The sequence below is a fragment of the Cataglyphis hispanica genome, chromosome 8 (genome assembly GCF_021464435.1).
Source record: "Cataglyphis hispanica isolate Lineage 1 chromosome 8, ULB_Chis1_1.0, whole genome shotgun sequence".
NCBI lineage: Eukaryota > Metazoa > Arthropoda > Insecta > Hymenoptera > Formicidae > Cataglyphis > Cataglyphis hispanica.
In genome coordinates, this window is record NC_065961.1 from 511,851 (window position 1) to 534,871 (window position 23,021).

The window sequence follows — 23,021 nt, forward strand, 5'->3', positions numbered from 1 at the left end:
AAAGTATTTTTCTTATGTACTCGTCGCTACTGCGTCGCTTAATACATGAATTATCTAATTTATATATAATTATATATATTTATATATGCATATGTATGGGCTTTTTTTCCTGGCTGATAATCAAAATCTGAAGTGTCTATATTTATAGCCGTTTTCCAGCATATTAATTTAATAATGAGATATTAATAATAAGAATGTCATAGCTTGAAAGGCAGACGATTGATTAAGACATGAAAGTTTGATATAATATAAAAAACGGAAACAATAATCTCAATTTGTATAGCTTTTTGTCAATAGACTTTGTCTATCGCCATCGTATTATACTCATTTCAGCCAGAATAAAGTTTAAAGACTTCATAATCCATAATTAATTATCATTTTCCAATTATAACAAAAAGATAACAGAATATCAAAGAAAAACGTATCAAAATGTTATTTCGTTGAATATAAATTTATTGCATTTGCATTTATATAGTTTTATTAATTTAATGAGTTTGTGTTGTTAAAAAAGATTGACATTAAAAATAATAAGATAATAAAACAAAGTATCAAGTTTATTCCAAAAAATTGTTGTGTTAATGAATATTGTTAAAGTGTATTTTATTGTTTAAATACTGCTTTTTTACAAAAATAATGTTATAACTTTTAAAAAATATTATTTATTTAACTAGTTTATTAAAAATAAAGAGAAAAAGAAAAATATATAAAATACAACCACTAATATAAACACTAATATAAACATAAACTTTTATTTTTTTATTTAACATGTTTCTGAAATATTAAAAATTTAATGTATCGCTTTTTTTATAATCTTGGTTTTCTATCTTCGAAATAATTATTCGCGATTAATCGAGGAATAACGGCGAGGAGACGCGAGAAATACACTTATTTGTTTATCCCGATACAAAAAATCATGTAATATTTAGAGCTTCAAAAGAGGAGGCGATTCATCATAAAAATTATTTTATAAAATACATGGAAGGTGAAAGCAATAACGGTCGGATTCTTTCTTTGTTAAGACGCGTTTCTTATTTTGCTGTTTTTTTAAGTGATTTTCTTCTTGGTGATTGCAACAGTATGAGCGATTAATTATTCCAAGACATCTTGCACACGTCATTAACATATCGCAAGCATGTTTATTAAAAATAATTGAAACGGACAAACATAATCTATAATTACGTCGCTAATAAATTTGCCTTATAATTATAAAAAAGATACCCGCCCACAAGCGTTGACACAATCTTTGCAGGACACCCTGTATATTGGATCATTTTTTCTATAAAACATTTTCATCAATTTTTTACATTCATGTAGTATCTGTGTTAGTTCTAAACGATTGTTTAATTGCGGCTGATTGGGATAAATTTTATGTGAACCGAATGAGAAAGACGAATTATAGCATCAAACTTCAACTGAATATCCTTTAAATAATCTACAGATTCTAAGTAAAAATTGTGTACCAAAGGAGCTATCATAGCTTTCAACTCCAACAGACCGAATCGTTGACCTATAATTTGAATTCTTATTAAAGATTATCGATACAAGAAGAAATGAAAATCGTGAGCAATTTACCTATGCAATTTCTTGGTCCTGCGCTGAACGGTAAATAAGAATAAGGATGACGATTCTTTATCCTCTCGGGCAAAAATCTATCTGGATCAAATACTTCTGGATTTGACCAAAAATTGGGATCTCTGTGAACTCCATAGATATCAAGAAATAAGATCGTTCCAGCAGGTATAACATATGAGTCTGAAAAGTGTTTTATAAAATTACAAAATATTAAAATTTACAAAGATAAGAGTTTTTTGATGAAATAAAATGTATCATCTTCTTTAAATGTTAGAGCAATTAAAGTTATTTTACATTTGAGATTCCGTAAAATGTGGTATGTAACGAAAAAGTGATTAATTACTTAATTTTACATCCTCCTTTATATTTCGTAATATGAAAAACGCGCTGGGATATAAACGTAGTGCTTCCTTTAAACATCTTTCTAGATATGATAAATTTTGCAACGATTTCATGGTAAGTTTTCCTCCGTTCTCTTGCATTGCGTTATCGACTTCAACCCTCACACGTTCCTGTGTCAACGATAATAATTAAAATATATTACTTAATATAATTTTGTTTTTTATATACATAAATACAAAAAAAATTTTAATAAATAAAAAAATACATTGCTACAAAAGCTTAATAGTATTTTGAATAAAAATTGCAATTTAAATAATATAGCAATAAGAAAAAAATAGTTTTGAATGAAACATGAGCTTGTGAAAAATTCAATATGACGGCTCCAATATGGCTCCTGAAATCTACATACATATACATATATATATATATATATATATATTTTTTCTTTTTAAATAAATGTATTTTTACTTATATACAGGGTGTCCGGAGTCGATTGCATCACTCGTCGTGTGCAGATAGAGCAGGTAAAATTGAAGAAGAAAAGTCCTGAACCATTTTTTTGTAAAATGCTTAATAAAAAAATAGTCAATCATTGCCGATCTTTAGCCAAGTGTACGTCGGTGAGCTGCGCGCTTGGTAGTGTACGTGAGCGCTCAGCTGTAGGGTGCGAACCCATGCAGCAGAATAGTGTAACGAAAGCAGAACCAATCACAAGCATTCTGTAGTTTTCATTAGGCTCGCGATTGGTTGCACTCTCGTTCCGCGTTATACCATTCCGTTTATGGGTTGACAGCAGCGCACCACTACAACATGGCTCACTACATCCAGCTAAAGATCGGCGATGATTGGCCAGACTTTACTTAATAATAACTTCTTTATTAAGCGTTATACAAAAAAATGATTTAGGACTTTTCTTCTCAGTTTTATCTGCTCTACTTGCATACGACGGATGGTGTGATCGACTCCGGACACCATGTATACATACAAAAAAATTTTTAATAAATAAAACAATACATTGCAACAAATGTTTGATATCTGTACTATACATAGTTTGAATAAAAATCGTAATTTAAATAATATATTGCAATATATTGAGAAAAAGATACCTGGACATCTTTGTGTTCCGCTAATAGTAATAAAGCAAAAGTCATACCCATCGCTGTAGTATCGTGACCCTGCAATCATTATTACATACATATCAGATCATTAAACGTGCTTAAATAGTGTGTATAAATAAAAAAAGATGACAGATACCTCAAACATAAAGGTATCGACTTCTTCTCTGATATCCAAATCAATCAAAAAATTGTCTCGAGATGCTTTTATTAAGAGATCCAACATGGCTAGTCGTTTTTTCTTAACTAGAAATAAAAAAAATACATTAGCGTCAATCTCATTTTTGCATGTTATATTTTAATTATGTAATACTCTTCTTGTCTAGAAAATTTAGATTTTCTATTAAGATTTTCTATGAAATAATAATAATTTAATTTTATGGTAGACATATGTATTATTATGTATATATGATATTAATTATTTAGAATAAATATTCCAACCATAATTTAAAATATTTTAGATTGCGTAAACAAATTAAAATAGAAACTGTCTCTTACGTACCTCCAAATACTTCGACATCATGTATTTCCATCTCTGTGTCATTTTCAAAGTTTTCTAAATATCGATAATCGGTGCATTCGTGATAAAGTTTTCTTTCCGCGATGATCTACACGTGAATACGATATTAAATTTTTACAATTATTTTTTGTATTAAATAACAATAGCACTTTATACTATATTATAAATATTAATAGCATAATGTATATTAATATTTAATCACATAATTTTGCGATGAAGATTTATTATAATTTTATATAAAAGAGAGAGTTTGGGAAGGATTTAAAATATTATAATTTATTACGTACTTTCTCTGTAAATCCATGCAATATTTTTAAAATCTTTTTTTGCTTTCTTCCTTGTGGCAATAATGAAAATAACAAATCGTTATAGAGCCAAGGCCTGATTCCTCTAAACCATAATTCAATAAAATTCAATTTTAATATGTAATTTCAATAATGATGTAAAAGCCTTATTTAAAGCTGCCATAAAATATTAGAATAATTTTTAAGTAATCTCATAAATTGCAGAGAATATATATTAAAAAAAATTTTAATCATTTACATTATGAAATAATATTTAGACTATTATAATAATGCATTATACATTTGTTTTAAATATATAGACACTTTGATATAGACAAAGATAATTCCTCTTCAAATTTCTTTTACTTAATACTTTAATATTCTAACATTTTTAATATTTTCAATTTTATTTTAAAAATTGAATTCTAATTTAAACGAATCAACATCTTACATTAATTGTTTATCTTCAAATAATATTACATAGGATGTCTAATAAAAATTATAACTAACGCTCATGAACGGATAGAATACAGTAAACAGAAAAGTCCTTTATCATTTTTTTTATAAAAAATTAATAAAAAATTAATAAAAAATTATTATTGAGTAAAGTCTGTCCAATCATCGCCGATCTTTAGCCGCGCGCACGTGAATCACGCGTTTGGTGCGAGAGCGTTCTTATGGCGCACTACTACCAGCGCGGCTTAGGGCCAATTTCATCAAGTACGGTTAGATTATCAACGATCAAAATTAGGGTAGTAAATGACATGAATGCTTGGTTTTCCTTCACTTCTATTTTCTATTTGCCACTCTACTAATTTTAACCATCGGTTAATCTAACCGGACTTGGCGAAATTGACTCTACTGACTTACGTGCGTTCGCTAAAAGTCGGTGCTAATTACCCAGATTTTACTGAATAATAACTCCTTTGTTGTAGAAAAAAAATAATAAAGAACATTTCTATTCAATTTACTGTACTCTACTCGCTCACGAGTGTTGGCACAATCTTTACTGAACACTCTATGTAATAATTATTATATTTTTTTAAAATGTAATATCATAATCATAACTTAAAGGATTATAGTAATAATTATTTACTATGTAATAAATTACCTATAACTTATTAGTTCGGTTATGTCGTGAATTGCATTTCGATACTGTTGCTGGAACTTGCCGAATTTTTTCAGAGAGATGCCCATGGCAGTTTCTACAAATGCATTTATTATATAAAACCGAATATATAGTCGAAAATTAATACAGCTAAATATTTATTAAGTAGCTTTAAATATAAAAAAACGTATATTATCTATCTTTCTTGTATCGATATTTTGTGTAAGGACATATTATCTTTTTATTTTAACCTATGATGATCATTTAGAATGAAAACTCCGTACATAACTCAGAACAATAAGAACTTTACATAAACTTTAAACAGAAATTTTACCGCATATGGCGTTTAGCGTATGTTCACTAATAAATGGTACTAAATCTTTTACAACTGTTCCTCCGATATCTTTCAATGATTTTGTCATACAATCGCCCTCTTTGATCAAGATATGAACAAACTGATTCAATACATTGAAATGGAATGCAGATGTTAATATCTTTCGTCGTGCATGCCATTTAGCACCTAAAACAAAAACGCAAATTATGTGCTAAAATACGAATAATATTATATAATATTATATAAGATTATCCTCTATTTTAATTTAATGTTTATTGAGCAATCGTCAAATAATATTTTTATTTTTAATTAATTTTTTTATAATTTTTGAAACTTTTTTTCAAAAAATTTTTGCAATAAACGGAGTTGCAAGTACCTACATCAAATTAATTATTATTTTATAATTAAAACTTTATGGATTGGCAGATAAAAATAAACTATAATTTATTAACACATCTGTTGCATAATAATCGTTTAATTGAAAATATGCTTTAATTGAATCTTTAATCTATTACTTCTACTTATATGAGATTACAGGAAAATTATTTCTCAATATCTTACTTGCAAATTTGTTTCAAATTTTTTACCTTTTACAACAAAGTTATATAAGAGTTCATTGTTAAAAATAATATTCAAATCTGATCCTAATATTTTATTTAATTTTATAATGGAGACAAATCGAAAGCAAACTATAATAATATAGTATGTATGTTTATACATGTTAATATCATTATGTTACCTGTACTCGTGAGAAGACCTGTGCCAAGCCAAGGATGTAACAGATTATATTGATGACCTTTCTCAATATGTTTGATGCTGCTTAATATCGTCTGAAATCATCAAAAACATAATAAGAAAGAAACATCAGTTTATTAAATCACTCAATCTTATATACATAAATAATTTATTAATTGTGTCTGAAATATTTAATTTCAATCAAATATCAATATTTTCTTTATTCATCTTTTTAAGAACCCTTTTTTTACAAACAAAAATCTTTTTTGTGATATGCAAAATTTATAAATTTAATTAAATTACAATGTCTACAGAAAATTGAATTTTTTTTATTACCTCCAGATCATCTGGATGACGAATAGACACAGCATACGTAAAGAAAGTCCAGACTTTCAAAATGGGATAAAAGTTTTCAGATAAACTACGTATCAATTTCCATAGTTTCTCTGAAAAATATATTATAAATATTGATTTATAAATTAATTTTATTATTATTTGCATTCTTATTATTATACATTGAAAATAGACAATTAATAATTATGATAATGATGCAAATAGATATTGCGAGAGAAGAACTAAAGATATACAGATATACACCCCTGGATCTCGGAAACAGCTTTAAATATGGAAAAATATTGCAGACAAAAGTTGTAGGATATTGAGAGGGACATAAGATGGTGTCATTAATTTGACTTTGAATAGTTGATTGAAGGTCACGTGAAGGTCACCTTCAATTTTTAAATTTTTAAATGGAATATATTATTTTTTATTGCATATTCTTGTAGTCTATTTCGGAAGCTTTTCAAAACACTACAATAAAGTATTTTTTTATTAAGTATTTTTTGAGTTATTTTATATCTTAATTTGATATATTTTATAAAATTTACAATATCTTGTAAGTTATTTAGTTTTTGACAATTGTACTACTTTTATAACAGAATAATGAGATGAATCAAGTAGTGTAAAAAAAAATAAATAATTGTTATAAAAAATACATTGCAAATAATTGCACATTTTTTTTAAAAACAATTATTTTCTGTACACTATTTGATTCATCTCATTATTGTGTACATAAAAGTATTACGGTACAATTATCGAAAACTAAATAATCTACGAGATATTTTATATTTTATACTAAAATATGTCAGGTTAAGATATAAAATAACTCAAAAAATACTTAATAAAAAAATACTTTATTGTAGTGTTTCAAAAAGCTTCCGAAATAGGCTACAAGAATATGCAATTAAAAATTGTAGGTTCCATTTAAAAAATTAAAGATAACCTTCGTGATCTTCAAGCAACTATTTAAGATCAAATTAATAACACCATCTTATGTTTCCCTCAATATCCTACAACTTTTGTCTGAAACATTTTTCTATGTTTAAAGTCATTTCCGAGATCCAGGGATGGGGTCAGACTTTAGAGATACCTTGTATAATCTATATGCTAATACTTTTGATAGATATACGTTCCAGAGCACAAGGTTTTATGAATTTAACTTTTGCATGTATGTGTGCATGCATGAATGATAAATTATCTGTCAATTAATATAAATAAATTAAAATTTTTATACTTGCCTGTTGAAACAATTAGAAATGCATTGCCAATAATTGGATAAGCTAGTGGTCCTGGTAAAAGATTAAGGAGTCGCCCGTTTCTTCCATAATGTACGTAATAATAATATATCAATAAAATAAACATGGATAATAACAATATATTGATAAACATTGTTTTTTGATGTTTTTAACCATTCAATTAAGTTTGACTTTCTGTAGCTTACTGCAATGCTCGGAGATAGTTGCTCTTTTCAGGCCAATATTTAAAGCGACGCCTATGATCCCCACTACCGTTCTAAGTTCGACAGTCAGCCGTCGATAACGCGTGTAACGCTATGCCTCAGAACCGTCCCGATCTAAATAATATGCTGGGATCATATTTTTCGTCAAATCGACGTTAAAATTTGCTTTGCCACATAATTTGTTTATTATTATAATGTATATAATATATTAATATTTGATCAATTTTCTTACGGCCTTATGATTACGACTAAAATTTTTTAACGTGCAATGGCCTTTACACGCGCGATCAGAGGCTCAGCCATCGAGTCTAGAACGGTAATAGGGAGATCGTAGACGTCACTTTAGATATCGGCCTAAAAAGGGTAACTATTTCCGAGCACTGAATTAAAACACTATTAAAATGTTATTAAATGTTTGAAATGGAATTGCAAGTATCTTCAAGCAGATATATATGCCAGTAAAATAAATCTTTGTGAACTGAATAAAAATCTGCCACCTATATTTATAGCCGTTTCCTAGCTAAAAGCGTATTGATAATGAGAGTGTCATATCTTGGAAGACGGATAGTTGATTATCCCGTAAAACACATGAGAATTCAACACGAAAAAACGAGAACAATAAAGAACACAGAAAAGTTCCACCATGGCCAAAATCAGATTACTTTACTTATCACTTTTTTATTTGTATAGCTTTTATCTAATCAATAGGCTTCATTTATTGCCATTTCTTTCAGCTAGAATAAAGTTTAAAGATTAGTTTCCATAATCCATAATTAATCATCGTCTTTCAAAAACAAAAAGATAACAGAATATTAGAAAAAAGTGTATAAGAATCTTATTTTGCTAAATATAAATCTCTTGCATTTGCATTTATATATTCTTAATTTAATGAGTTTGTGTCGTTAAAAAAAATTGATATTAAAAGCGATCAGATAATAAAACGAAGTGTAAAGTCCACGTCAAAAAATTATTGTATCAATAAATAAGCTAAAGTGTATATTTTATTGTTTAAATATCTGTATTTTTTGCAAAAATAATGTTATCATTTTTAAAAATTATTATTTATTTAGTTAGTTTATTAGAAATAAAAAAAAGATTTGAGCACCATAAAATATTTTTTTTATTTAACATTTTATTTAACATGTTTTTAAAATATTAAAAATTTAATGTTATAAAGATTTAAAAAATCCATAACTAATAAAATATGATAGAAGAAAATATTACATATAAAAGTAATAAAAGAATTAAAATTAAGTATATAAAATATATTTAATATGAAATATACACAATGACATATCGGATCATTTTATCGTCTAAAACATTTTGAATATATTGAAATATGCTAATAAAAGGATAAATTTGTATAATATGTATAATTTTTTATTTTTAGTCGACAAAATTTTTTGATATTTTAAATTATTGATTAAATTTATTACAAACCTGATCAGTTCTGGTGTTATTAAAATTCGATAATTTAGAATATGTTGGACTTGATGGGCTGCGTATGTATAGATCCTATATATTTATTCTACTTCGTTATTGGTTGCTTGAGACTGATATCTTTTGATTTTAATTAAATTTTATACTTATCTGTTTACATAAAAATATTGAAAGTCATTAAAAGTCATGATAAATATTTCATATTTTATCTATTCAGAATTCTTAAAAAATTATCAAGTTGCATCATTGTAGTAATTAATATAAACAAGCGAGCTGTTTTTCTACAATGTAATATTAATTTTATTTTTCACAATTTTCAATTTTTAATTTTTTTTCAGAAATATATTTTTTCCGTTTCTTTTTTAAAATTATTGGCATCATTTTTTTTAATCATTGACATTGTTTTTTTTTTTTTATAATCTTCCCGATTTTCTGTCTTCGAAATATCACAGCGATCATTCGCGATCGGTCGAGGAATGATGCTGAGGAGCCGCAAGAAGTACATTTGCTTATCCCGGTACAAGAAATCATGTAACAGTTGGAGCTTCGGAAGAAAAGGCGATTTGTCGTAAGAACTATTTGTATGCTATAAGTAGGAGTGATAACAGAGTAATAACGATTCTTTCTTTGTTAAAACATGTTTCTTGTTTCTTGTTTTTTATATTATTTTGCAAGAAGTGTTTATTAAAGATAATTGAAGCAGACAAGCAAACTCTATTACGTTGCAAATAAATTTTCCACGTGATAATGAGGGAGATAAAAATAGATAATAAAAAATAATTAGAAGATAAGTGCCAATTTATTCGTAAATGATTAATAGACGCGAAGAAAGATGCTGAATAAACAATTATGTGCAAATGATATGCATATGTTTCATAACTTTTCTTGTGTAAGTATAGTTATAATAATGAGGAAATTACCCTGCCAAAAATGTCCGATTAAAATTAATTAAACAAGTAAAAAATTGTGTAAATTAAAAACTTGCACATGGCTTACTCATAATTGTATTTTCTTTTTTTTATAATATCAGTAATCGTAATTACAAATCGGAATAATATCAGTTTCCGGGACTCTAAAACAGTTTTCCAACAAGATGCAGTCTGTCATTTTCAAAAAAAAAAACTTATTCTCTTTTATGTTTTGATTATAAAGGGAAATTATTTTATCCCAATAATTGACTCTTTTCAAGTTTTCGCCTTAAAATTTTCCTTCAGCTTCACAACTTAAAATGTTATGTCTACGGGTCTATCTCTACATACCTCATACGCGTGCAATTATCATTCGTGTACCACATAAATAATGAACACTCTGTTAAAAGAAACAGCAATAATAACACAAAAAAGATATCTCAAAATTTGATGAAATTAACGCAATCATCTTTTTTTTAGAAAAAGTCAAAATGTTATAAAAAATGAACTCTTTCATCAATTCTCATTAAAATCAATACCAACCATTCTTTAATACTAATCTATTAATGTAAAATTAGCCTAATATCTCAAAATTTTTGGAAGTTACAGCATGCACATATATATAAAAATATGTTTTTTTGACGTTTTAGAATATTCTAAACACATTGGTATCAAAATTTGAAAAAAAAATTTCTCCACAAAAACAAAGCTTCCTCTGTGAAGAAACAAAAAAAGTAATTCGAATCGATCGGGATTTCTACATCAAAAATGCGATATGAAAACAGATTGAAAATAGTCAAATGTACAGAAAAAAAAGTTTTTTTGGATTTAATAAATTTTGTTGAAACCAAAGAAATATAATGCTTGGAATGATCCAATCAAATTGAAAGTAACAAATATAATTGATTTTCAAATAATATAGTTATTTACTTTAAATAAAATATTTTTTGAATAAAATTCACTTTTCAGCTAAACAGTTATATTATTATATATAATATAGTTATGTATAATATTGTTATATTATTGTTATGTATAATATAGTTATATTATTGTAACAGTTATATTCTTTTAATCAATTTTTTTTTATTTAAAAGATTTATTATGCTGCAAGATAAAGTTGAATTGCATATTACTGCATCTTTATAATCAAATTTTTGCAGCATCTTAAGTCCATAGCGCCATGGTCTTAAGCATAAAAAAAACTTATTCGGTATTTCTGTCCAAATAAGTGAATATCGGGCATTTATTTGTCCGATTTTCCAAAAATCAATTTATTATCTAAATTCTCTTGGAGGTCGTACCAGAAGTGAAGCTGATAGAAATAATTGTTAAATGTTATTAATGTTGCATGTTGCAAGCCTTATTTATATACTTCATATACTTATGACAAAAATTTGAATATAATATGACTTAAGTATAGTAAAATACATATAACGCGCCGCATAGCGGTAAACGAATAAACTATACTATTCAAATAATAGTTATTTTTTCGTCAAACAATATGGTTTAATGCAACGAAACTATTAAATTTTTATTCAACAAAATAATGTTTTGCATAAAATTATGTTTTTGAAACAAATAGATATATTAAATCTAAAAAAAATTTTTCTTTGTCTATACGATTTAGGCGGATTATTTTGGATTATATATCCATCCGATTATTTGGATTGACAATATGGATTAGAATGTAATGATTTCGGATTGGAATTAATTTGCGAAAGCGATATTAACCGATTATAATTTGTTCGCAATTAAAATCGATTACTTTTTAATCCGGGCGCGGATTGAATCGGTTAAAACGGATTATATTTTAATCAATTTTAATCGAAAATTTTCAGCAGAATATGTTCTAGATACCTAAGAATACCAAATTCCAATATAAAATTCGGCATTATTATACCAGATTATAGGTATATTTTGTAAGTTATATATATCTGCAGCACTTGGAAGTATTACCAACAGTATTGCCAAAAGTCATATCATGTTGTAATAATGTAAATATCTTTTATTTTAAGGCATTTTAACTTTTAAGTTAAACAAAAGTAAACATAATTTCCTATTTAAGCGTTAAGCGTTTTTATTTTCATTTTATATTTCTATCTTATTGTTACTTTTAACTTATTTATCTTCTTTCTTTATTTGATATATGTATAGACTTTTTTTGTATAGATTTATATTTTTTCTACAATATGCAACACATAAAGTAAAATAATAAAAAAAACAATGCAAAATAAAATACTGTTTGCAATCGCACTGTGTCCAAATGAACTTTTATTTATGGTTATCGCAAAATTTTTTAGTTAAGTATATCTACAGTATATCTATAGTAACGGAAAGCTTTACTATCGCCAACAGTCATACCACGTTGCAAAGCACCAGTTCTCGTCCGATCACTGAAGTTAAGCAACGTTGGGCATGGTCAGTACTTAGATGGGTGGACCGCTTGGGAACACCATGTACCGTTGGCACTCTTTTTTTGCTAATTTATAAATTTTATTATTATTAATATTTTTTTTAAATACATACTTAAAATTCATTGTGATAATAAAATGTGCTTTATTTATAATATCATAATCCGTATCAGATTACGCATTGAAAATTGAGATTGAATTTGAACAGAGCCAAAAAGGTATAGTTTTTTTATTTTTATTAGTCAAATTGCAATCTTCAATTTTTAATGCCTAACATGTGATGAATGCATGTTGCGTTAAGCTAAGTGTGAATGAAGAGACAATTCTTGCGGATAACTGCCCAAGTAGAACACAAAAATCATAATGATATCTTTAGGATATCATCATGATTTTATTTGTCTCTTAAAAATCGCTAATAAAAAATGACGTAAAAATGATCTAAAAATGAAAACAGAAAATCATTGTTATGTCAAAAATTTATCACAAAATCATCATAAATCATTGTTATGTCAAGAATTCATCACAAAATAGCAAAATAACAATTGATCTTTTGCTACGTGCACTTTTCCCCCACTCCTTAAAAAAGGGCAAACGCTCGGTCTAGATATACTATGGGCCAATTTCACCACCTTCGAAAATGGTGAAATTAGTCCTATGTCTTGTTTTTATGGCCACGTCCGATCTAAATGTGAGACATGATATATTATGTCTATGAACTAACCTTAGTTTTCAGGGCGCCAAACCGAGCCAAGCAAACGTAAAGATCCTTGCACAATGCAAGGCGATAACGATAGGAACAAGAATGGCGATAGAAATAAACGATATCCAATGAGAAATCTGTTTTTTTTTTTGAAAATGCACTGTTCTCATTGGATATTGCTTATCGCTATCGTTATTCCCTTGTCCCTATCATTATCATCTCGCATTGTGCAAGGACCTTTATAAGTCACGCATGCGCACTTTTGAAAAGTTACTCACGAGAGAGACAATTATGATTTTCTTTCTTACTTTCTTTGAACATATTTTTCTCAAGAAAAATTTAGGTATTCCTCTTCTACATGTTTAAACATATATGATATCGATATATTTTATTACGTACTAAGTACTACACTGACCAATCTTAGCCATTTAAAAAAAAAAAAATGGAATGACTGTGATTGGTCAGTATAGTTTTAGTACTATTAAAGTATATCGATGTGAACTAGGAGTCTGTTCGTTTTGCTGAACTGGCTGCACTAATTCAGAGTTTATCTTTTTCTTTCCAATATGGAAAGAAAAAGATAAACTCTGAACTAGTGCAGCCAGTTCAGCTAAAACGAACAGACCCTACGTATAATAATATACTGGCCAATCACAGCCATTCCATTCTTTAGGGGAATAGATATGATTGGCAAGTGTAGTACTTAGTACATTAAAGTATACTGTGTAAATTAGGCCTATCTATGAACATACGAACAAATACATACTTATCTCGTGCGAATCAACTTATCCCACGTATTCCACGTATTCTACACACTATGTGTGTATATATACATATGTATATAACATCATGTCTCATATCATACGGCTATACACATCCCCTACAACGCGAGACAAGCTGAGAAGAATTTTCTAATATATTGTTAGAAATAAGTAGGAATTACGTGCATTATTATTTTTTTGTGTGTATATATTAAATGATCTCTATGATTGTCACTATTTAATCGAAATTTATTTTCGCATAAGTATAATATGATAAAACAAGGTGCAATATTTATATTTATATTATCAAATTATTGAACTATTATGCTTGATGCAATACGTGAATGTGGATTGATGTAATTCGAAAATAGAGTCTCAATCCAATATTTTGAGATATTACTTTTTATCACGACCCAATTAATGGTGCGACAAAACAGTCGCATCAGCGACCTTTGTGTATTAAGATGAATCTAGGATACAGTGTGAGAATACTTTATTGGCTATTCCTAACAATTTTACTTTTTCACCTACAAGTAGGTGCAAATTATTTTAGAACTAATAACAAAAGAGATGACCAATGTTTCTGCAAGGTATTTGATATTATTCTTGGTATCTTCTATCCTTCCTCTTAAAAACAAAATTTATACTTTATGATCTTTGAGGCGTCTTGCTTTTATGTATCTATCATTTTTAGAATTATAATAATCTTTTCTTTTTATCTTTATATATTTTTCATTTGTTTTTTTAATTTATAATAATTTACTTAATTTAATTTATAATAATAATCCTGTTCATAATATCTTATTAATAGTATTAAGTTTATATCTTATTAAGATCTTATTAAAATTACAATTAAAATTTTAGTTGAAAGGATCTATAGATGACTGCACATGTAATGTAGATACTGTAGATTATTTTAACAATATGAGAATATATCCGAGAATTCAAAGTCTTCTGGGCAGAGATTATTTTAGGTTTTACAAAGTAAACTTGAACCAGAAATGTCCATTTTGGGCAGATGATAGCAAATGTGCTATTCGTTATTGTCATGTGCTGCCCTGTCAAGATGTAAGTTCTTGTTTTTTTTATATATATATATACAAAATGCTATTTTAAATATGAATAATCTTAATTTTTTATTTTTTATACTTATTCTATCGCAGGACGATATTCCAGAAGGTTTAAAGGGAGAGATTCCAAGAGATATTCATATTTATGAAAGTCCAGTAGATAAATATAGATTAGATGCACAAATTAGTGACTGCAGACATAGCTCTAGAGACCATAATATGGAACTTGGTTTCTTAAACACAACAATTAGGTACTTAAAAAATATATTTAATGCTGAGTAAAAGTTTAAAATAAAATATAAATCTTATTATAGTACAGAAAATTACAAAGAATTTGAACGATGGCAGCAACATGACGATGCACAAGACAATTTTTGTGTAAAAGAATCTAGTCAAGGAGAATATGTGGATCTGTTACTTAATCCTGAGAGATATACAGGATATAAAGGAGTTAGTGCACGCAGAATATGGCGAAGTATTTACATGGAAAATTGTTTTAGGTATACTATAATTATGCCCAGTTACTTGCATTTTTTATTTTGCTATTAAATTTATTTAGTTTAATATAATAAATTATTGTTTGCAGACCTGAAAACTCACCTCACATTTTTATACAATCTTCTAAGATAAATAGTAAGTCTTATCACCTTTATTTTTTTTAAACTTTATATGAATGCTTATGAAATAGTTAAATATATGTTTTTTCATATAAAATTTTTCGTATAAAATCAATATATTTTCCATATGTTTGTTTTTATAATAAAATTTTTTTACAAACATGATTTACATTATTTGTGAAACACTAGCTTTAACTAATCTGAAAAGAAGATATTAAAAAATTAAATAATTATGTGTATTAAATCAAACTTTTGCATATTTATTTTTTCAATATAGATGTATGTATTATGTTTCAGGAATGTGTTTAGAGAAACGAGTTTTTTATCGTGTTATATCTGGCTTACATGCTAGCATTAATATACATTTATGTTCAAAATATTTGTTGGCCCCTCAAGATGGTTTGCATGTCTCATCTGACAATCAATGGGGTCCTAATTTGGAAGAATTACAAAGAAGATTTTCTTCTGAAACAACAGGTGGTGAAGGTCCAAACTGGCTAAAGAATTTGTATTTCACTTATTTACTTGAATTAAGAGCTTTGGCTAAAGCTGCACCTTATTTAGAAAGAGAAGAATACTATACAGGTAATGAAATGGAGGATGAAGATACAAGATTGGCTATGAATGATATACTGAATGTCATTAAGTAAGTATTCTATTTAAGAATATTTTATTTGTTACAATGCATATAAAATAAAAATTAAATTAATGTGGTATATTATTGAATATTATAAATTGCAGATCATTCTCAGAACATTTTAACGAAACTGTTATGTTTACTGGTGGAACAGAAGCCCAATTGTTGAAAGAAGAATTTAGGCAACATTTCAGAAACATTTCACGTATTATGGATTGTGTGGGATGTGATAAATGTAAGCTGTGGGGTAAATTGCAAATTCATGGCCTGGGCACTGCATTAAAGATATTATTCTCAGGAAAGTTTGATAGATGGAAACCAACACTTAATAATCTTAATCGAAAGTCATTTTTCCTAGAAAGAAGTGAGATTGTTGCTTTGGTGAATGCTTTTGGAAGGTAGATTTAATTTTTAATATTTATTATAAAGGGTGTCTACTCTTTGAAAAAATATAGAAAACTTGGTATTCTTAGAAATTTCTTTTATACCAGGAAAATTAGAATTTTCGTTAAATTTTATTGGAACTCTAGGAATTTGTCAAAAAAAAATTTTTTTTTGTTTTTACTTTATAAGCAGTCGGCAATCCACCGATAAGCCAAGTTGTGAATTACATGTTTAAATAATATTGTAAATATTTATCTATCTCAGTCTTTTTTTCTCAATATGTTTTCAAATCTAGCATTTGAAACTTAAGTAACTATGTCAAGTATTAGGAGAGAAATGGATATAAGAAAAATTTATTTTAGGAAGTTTCACCAAAAAAACTTTGAAAAAAACTTTACCTGAAATTTTAAACAAAAATGGAAGATTAGAGAATTTTTTGCAAGATTTAAGTAGACATCCTGTTATAGAAAAGTAAATCTAATTTCTTAATAATTTTCTCAATTTTTACAGGTTATCAGAAAGTATTTTTGAGTTGGACAGGTTCCGCAGGATGATGAGATAACATATAGTATCAGCTTATAATTAAAACTTTTCAGTACCATTGAAAAACATCACATAAAGACATCACTTATTTTCTATCTTGTTTTAGCTTCCTTTATTTGTAGAGAATGGATTTTGTTATACTAATCTTATTGAATTTGTATTAGTATAAGTGTTTTGGATGTTATATATTATATATTTACATAACTAACTAATTAATAATAGAATCGGTCGGAATTTTTTATCGATTTTAAAGGACAAGGTGAAGAAAATTTGCTATTCTATTGGGATCATTTATTCAATTATATTAATATAAGTTTGAAACTGCATAAACGCCAGTTCACATATGTTAGCTCTAATTAGATTTGTAAATAATTCTTCCAATGCTATGTGAAAGCTATGTATATATATATATATATATATATATATATATATATATATATACATACACATATATATATACTATATATATATATATATATATATATATGTATATACACATATACATACACATATATAAATATATATGAGGCGAAGTCAGAAAAAATAAGATTTCTAACTCTTTACCTTTACTGTTTTATCTCTTTATCTCTTGAAGTACTTACATCTCTCAAACATATATATTTTTGCACTGTTTTTTCACATAGTTGCCTTCTCTGTTGAGGTTGTATTTATATTATATGTCTAGATCCATGCATCAAAACGCTGTCAGCAGAAAATGGGATTCTGTTGAATAATAGTGTATAAGGATGTATATGTTTGAGAGATGTAAGTACTTCAACAAAAATAAAATATTAAAAAAAATAAGTTGGGAGCTTTAATTTCTAACTTATTTTCGTACTTTCTGACTTTTCTTGTATACATATATGTCAAGAGACCAATTACACCAGTGTTTATTTATGAAAATTGATAACCAAGTGTATTCTTCTTATATCAATGAATAGGATAATATATGAAGAAAAAATAAAGAAAAAATCATCAAGTTACTTAACTGAGGGAAAATATTATTGATGCGATTACACATACACACGCGCGCGCGCACACACACATTCAATATAGATATATGTGAAAAAATGTAATTAGACATATTTAGTAAGATATTGTTTTCTGAATTGATATTTTCTTCCTCTTTATATGGTAGCTTTTTTGACTCTGTCTGTGATAAATATTTTATCTAAAGCAACTATTTATATAATTTAAAATTTTATATATTTTATACTTTATGAAGTTGGGGTTTTATTTACATTTACAATATAACATATTTTTATAATCAAAATTTTATTCTTAGTAGTAGTTTATTTTTCAAAGACAAACATTTGTATAAGTATATAAATATTTAAATAAATATTTAAGAAATACAATATTTTGATATATATGGTTGATAACAATTAGAGTTGTAATTTAAGTTTCTAATTATATGCATGTAAATTTTATTTGCATTATAGGAATATAGCTTGCATTATGACGAATCTATATTTAATAAAAAAATAACACACACACACACACATATATATATATATATATATATATATATATATATATATATATATATAGATACATACATACATACATATATATACACACACACACATTGTATATATATGTTTTTATTTTATATGTTCCTCTTCAATAATAGATACAATTTAAATACATAATTTATTCAATATTCAAAATAATTCTATTATAATATTCAAGCATATCATTATAAAAATTTAATAAAAAAAGAAAATCTTTATGAAAAAGCATTGTTTTATTATTATAACCAGAATCTGAAGGAAGAAAAATTGTGGAACATTTCATAATATATCTCAGAAAGATTATAATATACTTTATCCATATCACAGAGAGAAAGAGGTAGTTTCATAGCAATTACTTTTAATTCTTACTAAATGCCATAAATTTCATATATCTGTGGGACAGGAGGGAGGTCCAAATATAATATAATTCTATATATAAGGCCATTAAATTTAAAAAGTACTTGTTTTAAAATTAAAAATTTCAATATTGAAATGATATAGGATTATTGAAATATAGTATTTTGTAAAAAAAATCCATTACTCATATATATCAAACATACAAATAAACTATATTTGTTTATATAAAAATATATATCACAATATTTATATGAAATATTTAATATCTAATTAGTCGAAAAATCTATTGTGAGTTATGTCGAGTCTCTCAGATGATTATATTGCTTGACAATACGTAGTTTAAAGCAATCGTGAAGTACGTGCGTACGGTTCAAGACGTAAACTACAGCTTGAAGACCACCTACATTTACACCAACCGTTTTTGTCACCCAAAATAAATCGCCAGCTGCCTGCAAAGCCTGAAATAAATAAAGCAGCATTTTAATATTTTATTTTTTTTAATTTAATTTTCGCACACATAGTTATAATAAAAAATCTTACTTCTTTAAAGCTATATCTATCATATGTAAGCAAAACCAATCGTCCATATGATAATTTTACTACTCGCCCGAGTTCCAGCAAAAAATGTTTGTAAAGAGTTTTGTTATTTGATTTATTCCCACTTCTTTTTCCAAAGGGCTATAAATTATTAAAAGAGAGAAAATTTTGTTATTCTTTAAAGAAAAAAATTTTTTTAAATAAAATAAATTTCAGAAATTTATTTTTATACCATATCAGTGACAATGATATCAATAAAAGAATCCTTGAATGGTAATTTTGAAGCAGTCCATTGTATGAGATCTATTTTGCATCCAGCTGTAGAAGCATTCATATTAGATTTTGTTCTGTCTACAGCTCTGGAATCATTGTCACCACATAAGACATACGAGCATGGATAAGCTAGTGTTGCCTAAAATTTGTAACATGATGATTTCGTGTTTTTGAATGAATGTCAATAAACTATTAAAACTACACTTCAATTAAACTCTAATTAATTAAAAAAAAAATAATTTTATCAATATCTACATTTTCTTAATGTGAAAAAAATTATTAACATTATGTTTGACATATACAGAAAGATTAAATCAGGAACTATAGATTAGTTAGAAATTTTTTGGCTGTAGAAATTTTTAAAAACAGATAAATTAATCTTCAATTAATTGAAGTTTAGTCAAAGCAACCTTTAATCTATTATTGTATAAGTACACACTTCTACAGGAATAGAACCTCCTCCACACATAGGATCTATTATAACGTCTCCTAGCTTTGGATTTGCCAATCTCAGCAAGTTATAACATATAGTGGATCTGAGGGTAGTTGGCCCAAAACTTGCAATATTTCTGCGATGCTTTGATTCATGTGTTACACGTAAATGCGTTATCAATAAATCTAAAATATTGAAATATAATTAGTTACACATTTAATGTTTAAATTTCCTTTTAAAATTCCTTTAACTCTGTTTCTTAATTTATCATACCATCTGTTAATTTGCAAACAACTTCTAAATGGTACTTTGTTAAATCGACTATCCAGTGATATTTGTCCTGTACTACTTCTCCAGTAATCCTAGCAATATCCTTAGACTCAAATGCATGTTTACCAGTCCTCTCGCATGTTACTCTATATTTAAGTATATCACTTTCTTTAGATTCAGAAGGATCTTGACCTCTTTTTTTTCCTTTATTTTCTCTTTCCTTTTTTTCTGATACATCCTGTTCCGATGGCTCATGTTCTCCTTTTTCTTCATTTTGTATCTCCAATGCCTCTGTTTTGGTTACAAAAGCTTGCTCTTTAAATGTGGTGTATTCTTCAATTGTCGGATAAAGCTTTCCTATGAATCTTGTTGCACATTTCCATGCATCGAGAGTTTTCTTCCATCTTTTATCCAAGTTTGAGACTACATAATTATGTATAGATTTTAAATCTGCTTCTTTATCATTGGTAAAAGAAAGTCTTCCTATATCAACTACTATGAATATGTTATCTATTGATCTCATTTGCTGAACCTATAATACACCAAAAGATAATATAAAATGCACATAAATAACCAAATATATATATATATATATATATATATATATATATATATATATAAAATCTGCAAAAAAAAAATACTTTTGCAAACTTGTCCCAGTCTATATTGAAGTAGATTCTTCCACGTTGCTTAACCACCTGCACATCTTTGCCTAATTTTTCCTTGCATTCGTCAATTGCTTCCCATTCAAAACCTATTAACAATCAAATAATTTATTCTAGATTATACAACTAAATAATATAAATTAAATTTAACTCTGTGGACAGCAAACACACACATACACACATATATATATATGTTTATAAATTTTTTCAAAAGACAGCAAATATATATACAGTTTTTAAATTTAATCAATAAACATTTTTCATTCATTTCCCTTCTAAAATTCAAAATTTTCTAAAAGTAGAATCAATTTAATGACTTCAAAGTCCCAATTGATTAGAAAAATTATCACTCAAAATGCAAAATCAATTGGAACTGAAAAAACAGTATAAAAGAATCTGATAAAGTAATAAAAGAAAGTAATAAAAGAACATCTAAAGAAACTTATTGATAAACATTTTTCTTTTCTTATTCAATCTAAGCCTAGTAAAAAAAAAAGGCGTCCTTTATAGCTAATCAATGAGAAAATATCAATCAAGATATGAGTATATAAAATATGATGTTGGTCTCTGTATAATTGATTGTTTCAAGAAATATACAGACTTTAATTCATTTTTAATCTAAAACCATGCTTGTTTTCATTAAATAAATACTTTTTATAAATTTTTTAAAAATTCAATTAAAAAAAAAACAAAAAAAACCAATTCTTAAAGGGTTTAGAAACACACGTGTCGATTTCTTTTTAATTTACAACAGTTTATAAAAGATCCTGTACCTGTGTCCACAGTGGTTCCAATCATAAAAATATTATCATTACACACGTTATTAGACTCTGAAAAGAGTTTTTCTAAAGAATTATGGTCATTCATAATGAGATCTTTTCCTACAGAATTGATCCTTCAGTTCAGAAAGATGGAAATTTCAGAAAGATTCTCGCGCTTGCGCAGTGAAGAGCGAATTCTAGCAGACGCCACTAGATTCTAGATCTCAGTCGCGTAGATGTTTCATTGCAATAGAGTATCGCTGGAACCCTTCATGGAAAATAAATATAATATTAAAATAAAATTACAATAACATATAGAGGTATACATGTATAACACAATATTTAATATATCTTATATATATTATTAGCATAATATAAAAAAATATATATAATTTATTAAGATTCTCCAAAAAAGTCATTCTCTGTACAGGATCAAAGTACAGGTTTATCGACGTCGATCATATGATCGATGATGTACTGGCGCATGCGTAAAGTCTGTTTCGTGGAATCTTAACATACTGGGCACGCTAGTGCGCAGTGTTATTCTAGGGACTCTTTCTCGCGTATGCGCAGTGCAAAGATAAAGAAATCCAGCAATGTATGGCGTATATCTGATAATGGGTCTGAAATTGGCTGCACTAGGTCAGATCTTCTAGTCTAGGTTTGTCTTTTTTTCTCTATATTGGAAAGAGAAAGATAGGCTCTGAACTAGTGCAGCTAATTCAGCTATAAAGAACAGATCCAATATACAATGGCGAAAATCTTGACGGATTTCGGAGGAGGTTAAAGTATGGGCTATGAAAATTTTAAGCTAATTTATATTTTGTTTTTATTAATTTTTAATTATTTATTTATAATTTATTAATTTATAAAATATTTTATTTTTAACATTATCTGAGCAGAGGGCCTAACAGTACTCGTTTTCTTATAAA

At 26.9% G+C, this 23,021-nt stretch overlaps 4 protein-coding genes and 1 pseudogene across 4 annotated transcripts in view; 3 read left to right on the forward strand and 2 right to left on the reverse strand.

Moving 5' to 3' along the window:
* LOC126851779 (cytochrome P450 4C1-like) overlaps positions 1-23,021 on the forward strand; it is a 421,874-nt gene that overhangs the window by 282,319 nt on the left and 116,534 nt on the right. The window lies entirely within an intron of this gene.
* On the reverse strand, positions 724-8,136 carry LOC126851778 (cytochrome P450 4C1-like). Its single transcript, XM_050596096.1, has 12 exons — positions 7,588-8,136; positions 6,347-6,456; positions 6,015-6,105; positions 5,276-5,461; positions 4,945-5,038; positions 3,837-3,939; positions 3,532-3,637; positions 3,169-3,275; positions 3,021-3,089; positions 1,916-2,084; positions 1,573-1,752; positions 724-1,507 (listed from the first exon to the last, which is right to left on the reverse strand). The coding sequence occupies exons 1-12, from the start codon at positions 7,736-7,738 to the stop codon at positions 1,341-1,343; spliced, it is 1,533 nt and encodes a 510-aa protein (XP_050452053.1). The 5' UTR covers positions 7,739-8,136; the 3' UTR covers positions 724-1,340.
* On the forward strand, positions 12,504-12,624 carry LOC126851821 (5S ribosomal RNA; annotated as a pseudogene).
* On the forward strand, positions 14,123-17,733 carry LOC126851783 (ero1-like protein). Its single transcript, XM_050596106.1, has 8 exons — positions 14,123-14,618; positions 14,893-15,096; positions 15,192-15,349; positions 15,413-15,598; positions 15,685-15,731; positions 16,013-16,361; positions 16,457-16,750; positions 17,247-17,733. Exons 1-8 carry the CDS (start codon positions 14,493-14,495, stop codon positions 17,296-17,298), a joined length of 1,416 nt encoding a protein of 471 aa, XP_050452063.1. The 5' UTR covers positions 14,123-14,492; the 3' UTR covers positions 17,299-17,733.
* On the reverse strand, positions 19,149-22,245 carry LOC126851784 (tRNA (guanine(6)-N2)-methyltransferase THUMP3-like). The gene is made up of 7 exons (XM_050596107.1): positions 22,102-22,245; positions 21,305-21,417; positions 20,667-21,195; positions 20,400-20,578; positions 19,920-20,099; positions 19,691-19,828; positions 19,149-19,608 (listed from the first exon to the last, which is right to left on the reverse strand). Exons 1-7 carry the CDS (start codon positions 22,193-22,195, stop codon positions 19,444-19,446), a joined length of 1,398 nt encoding a protein of 465 aa, XP_050452064.1. The 5' UTR covers positions 22,196-22,245; the 3' UTR covers positions 19,149-19,443.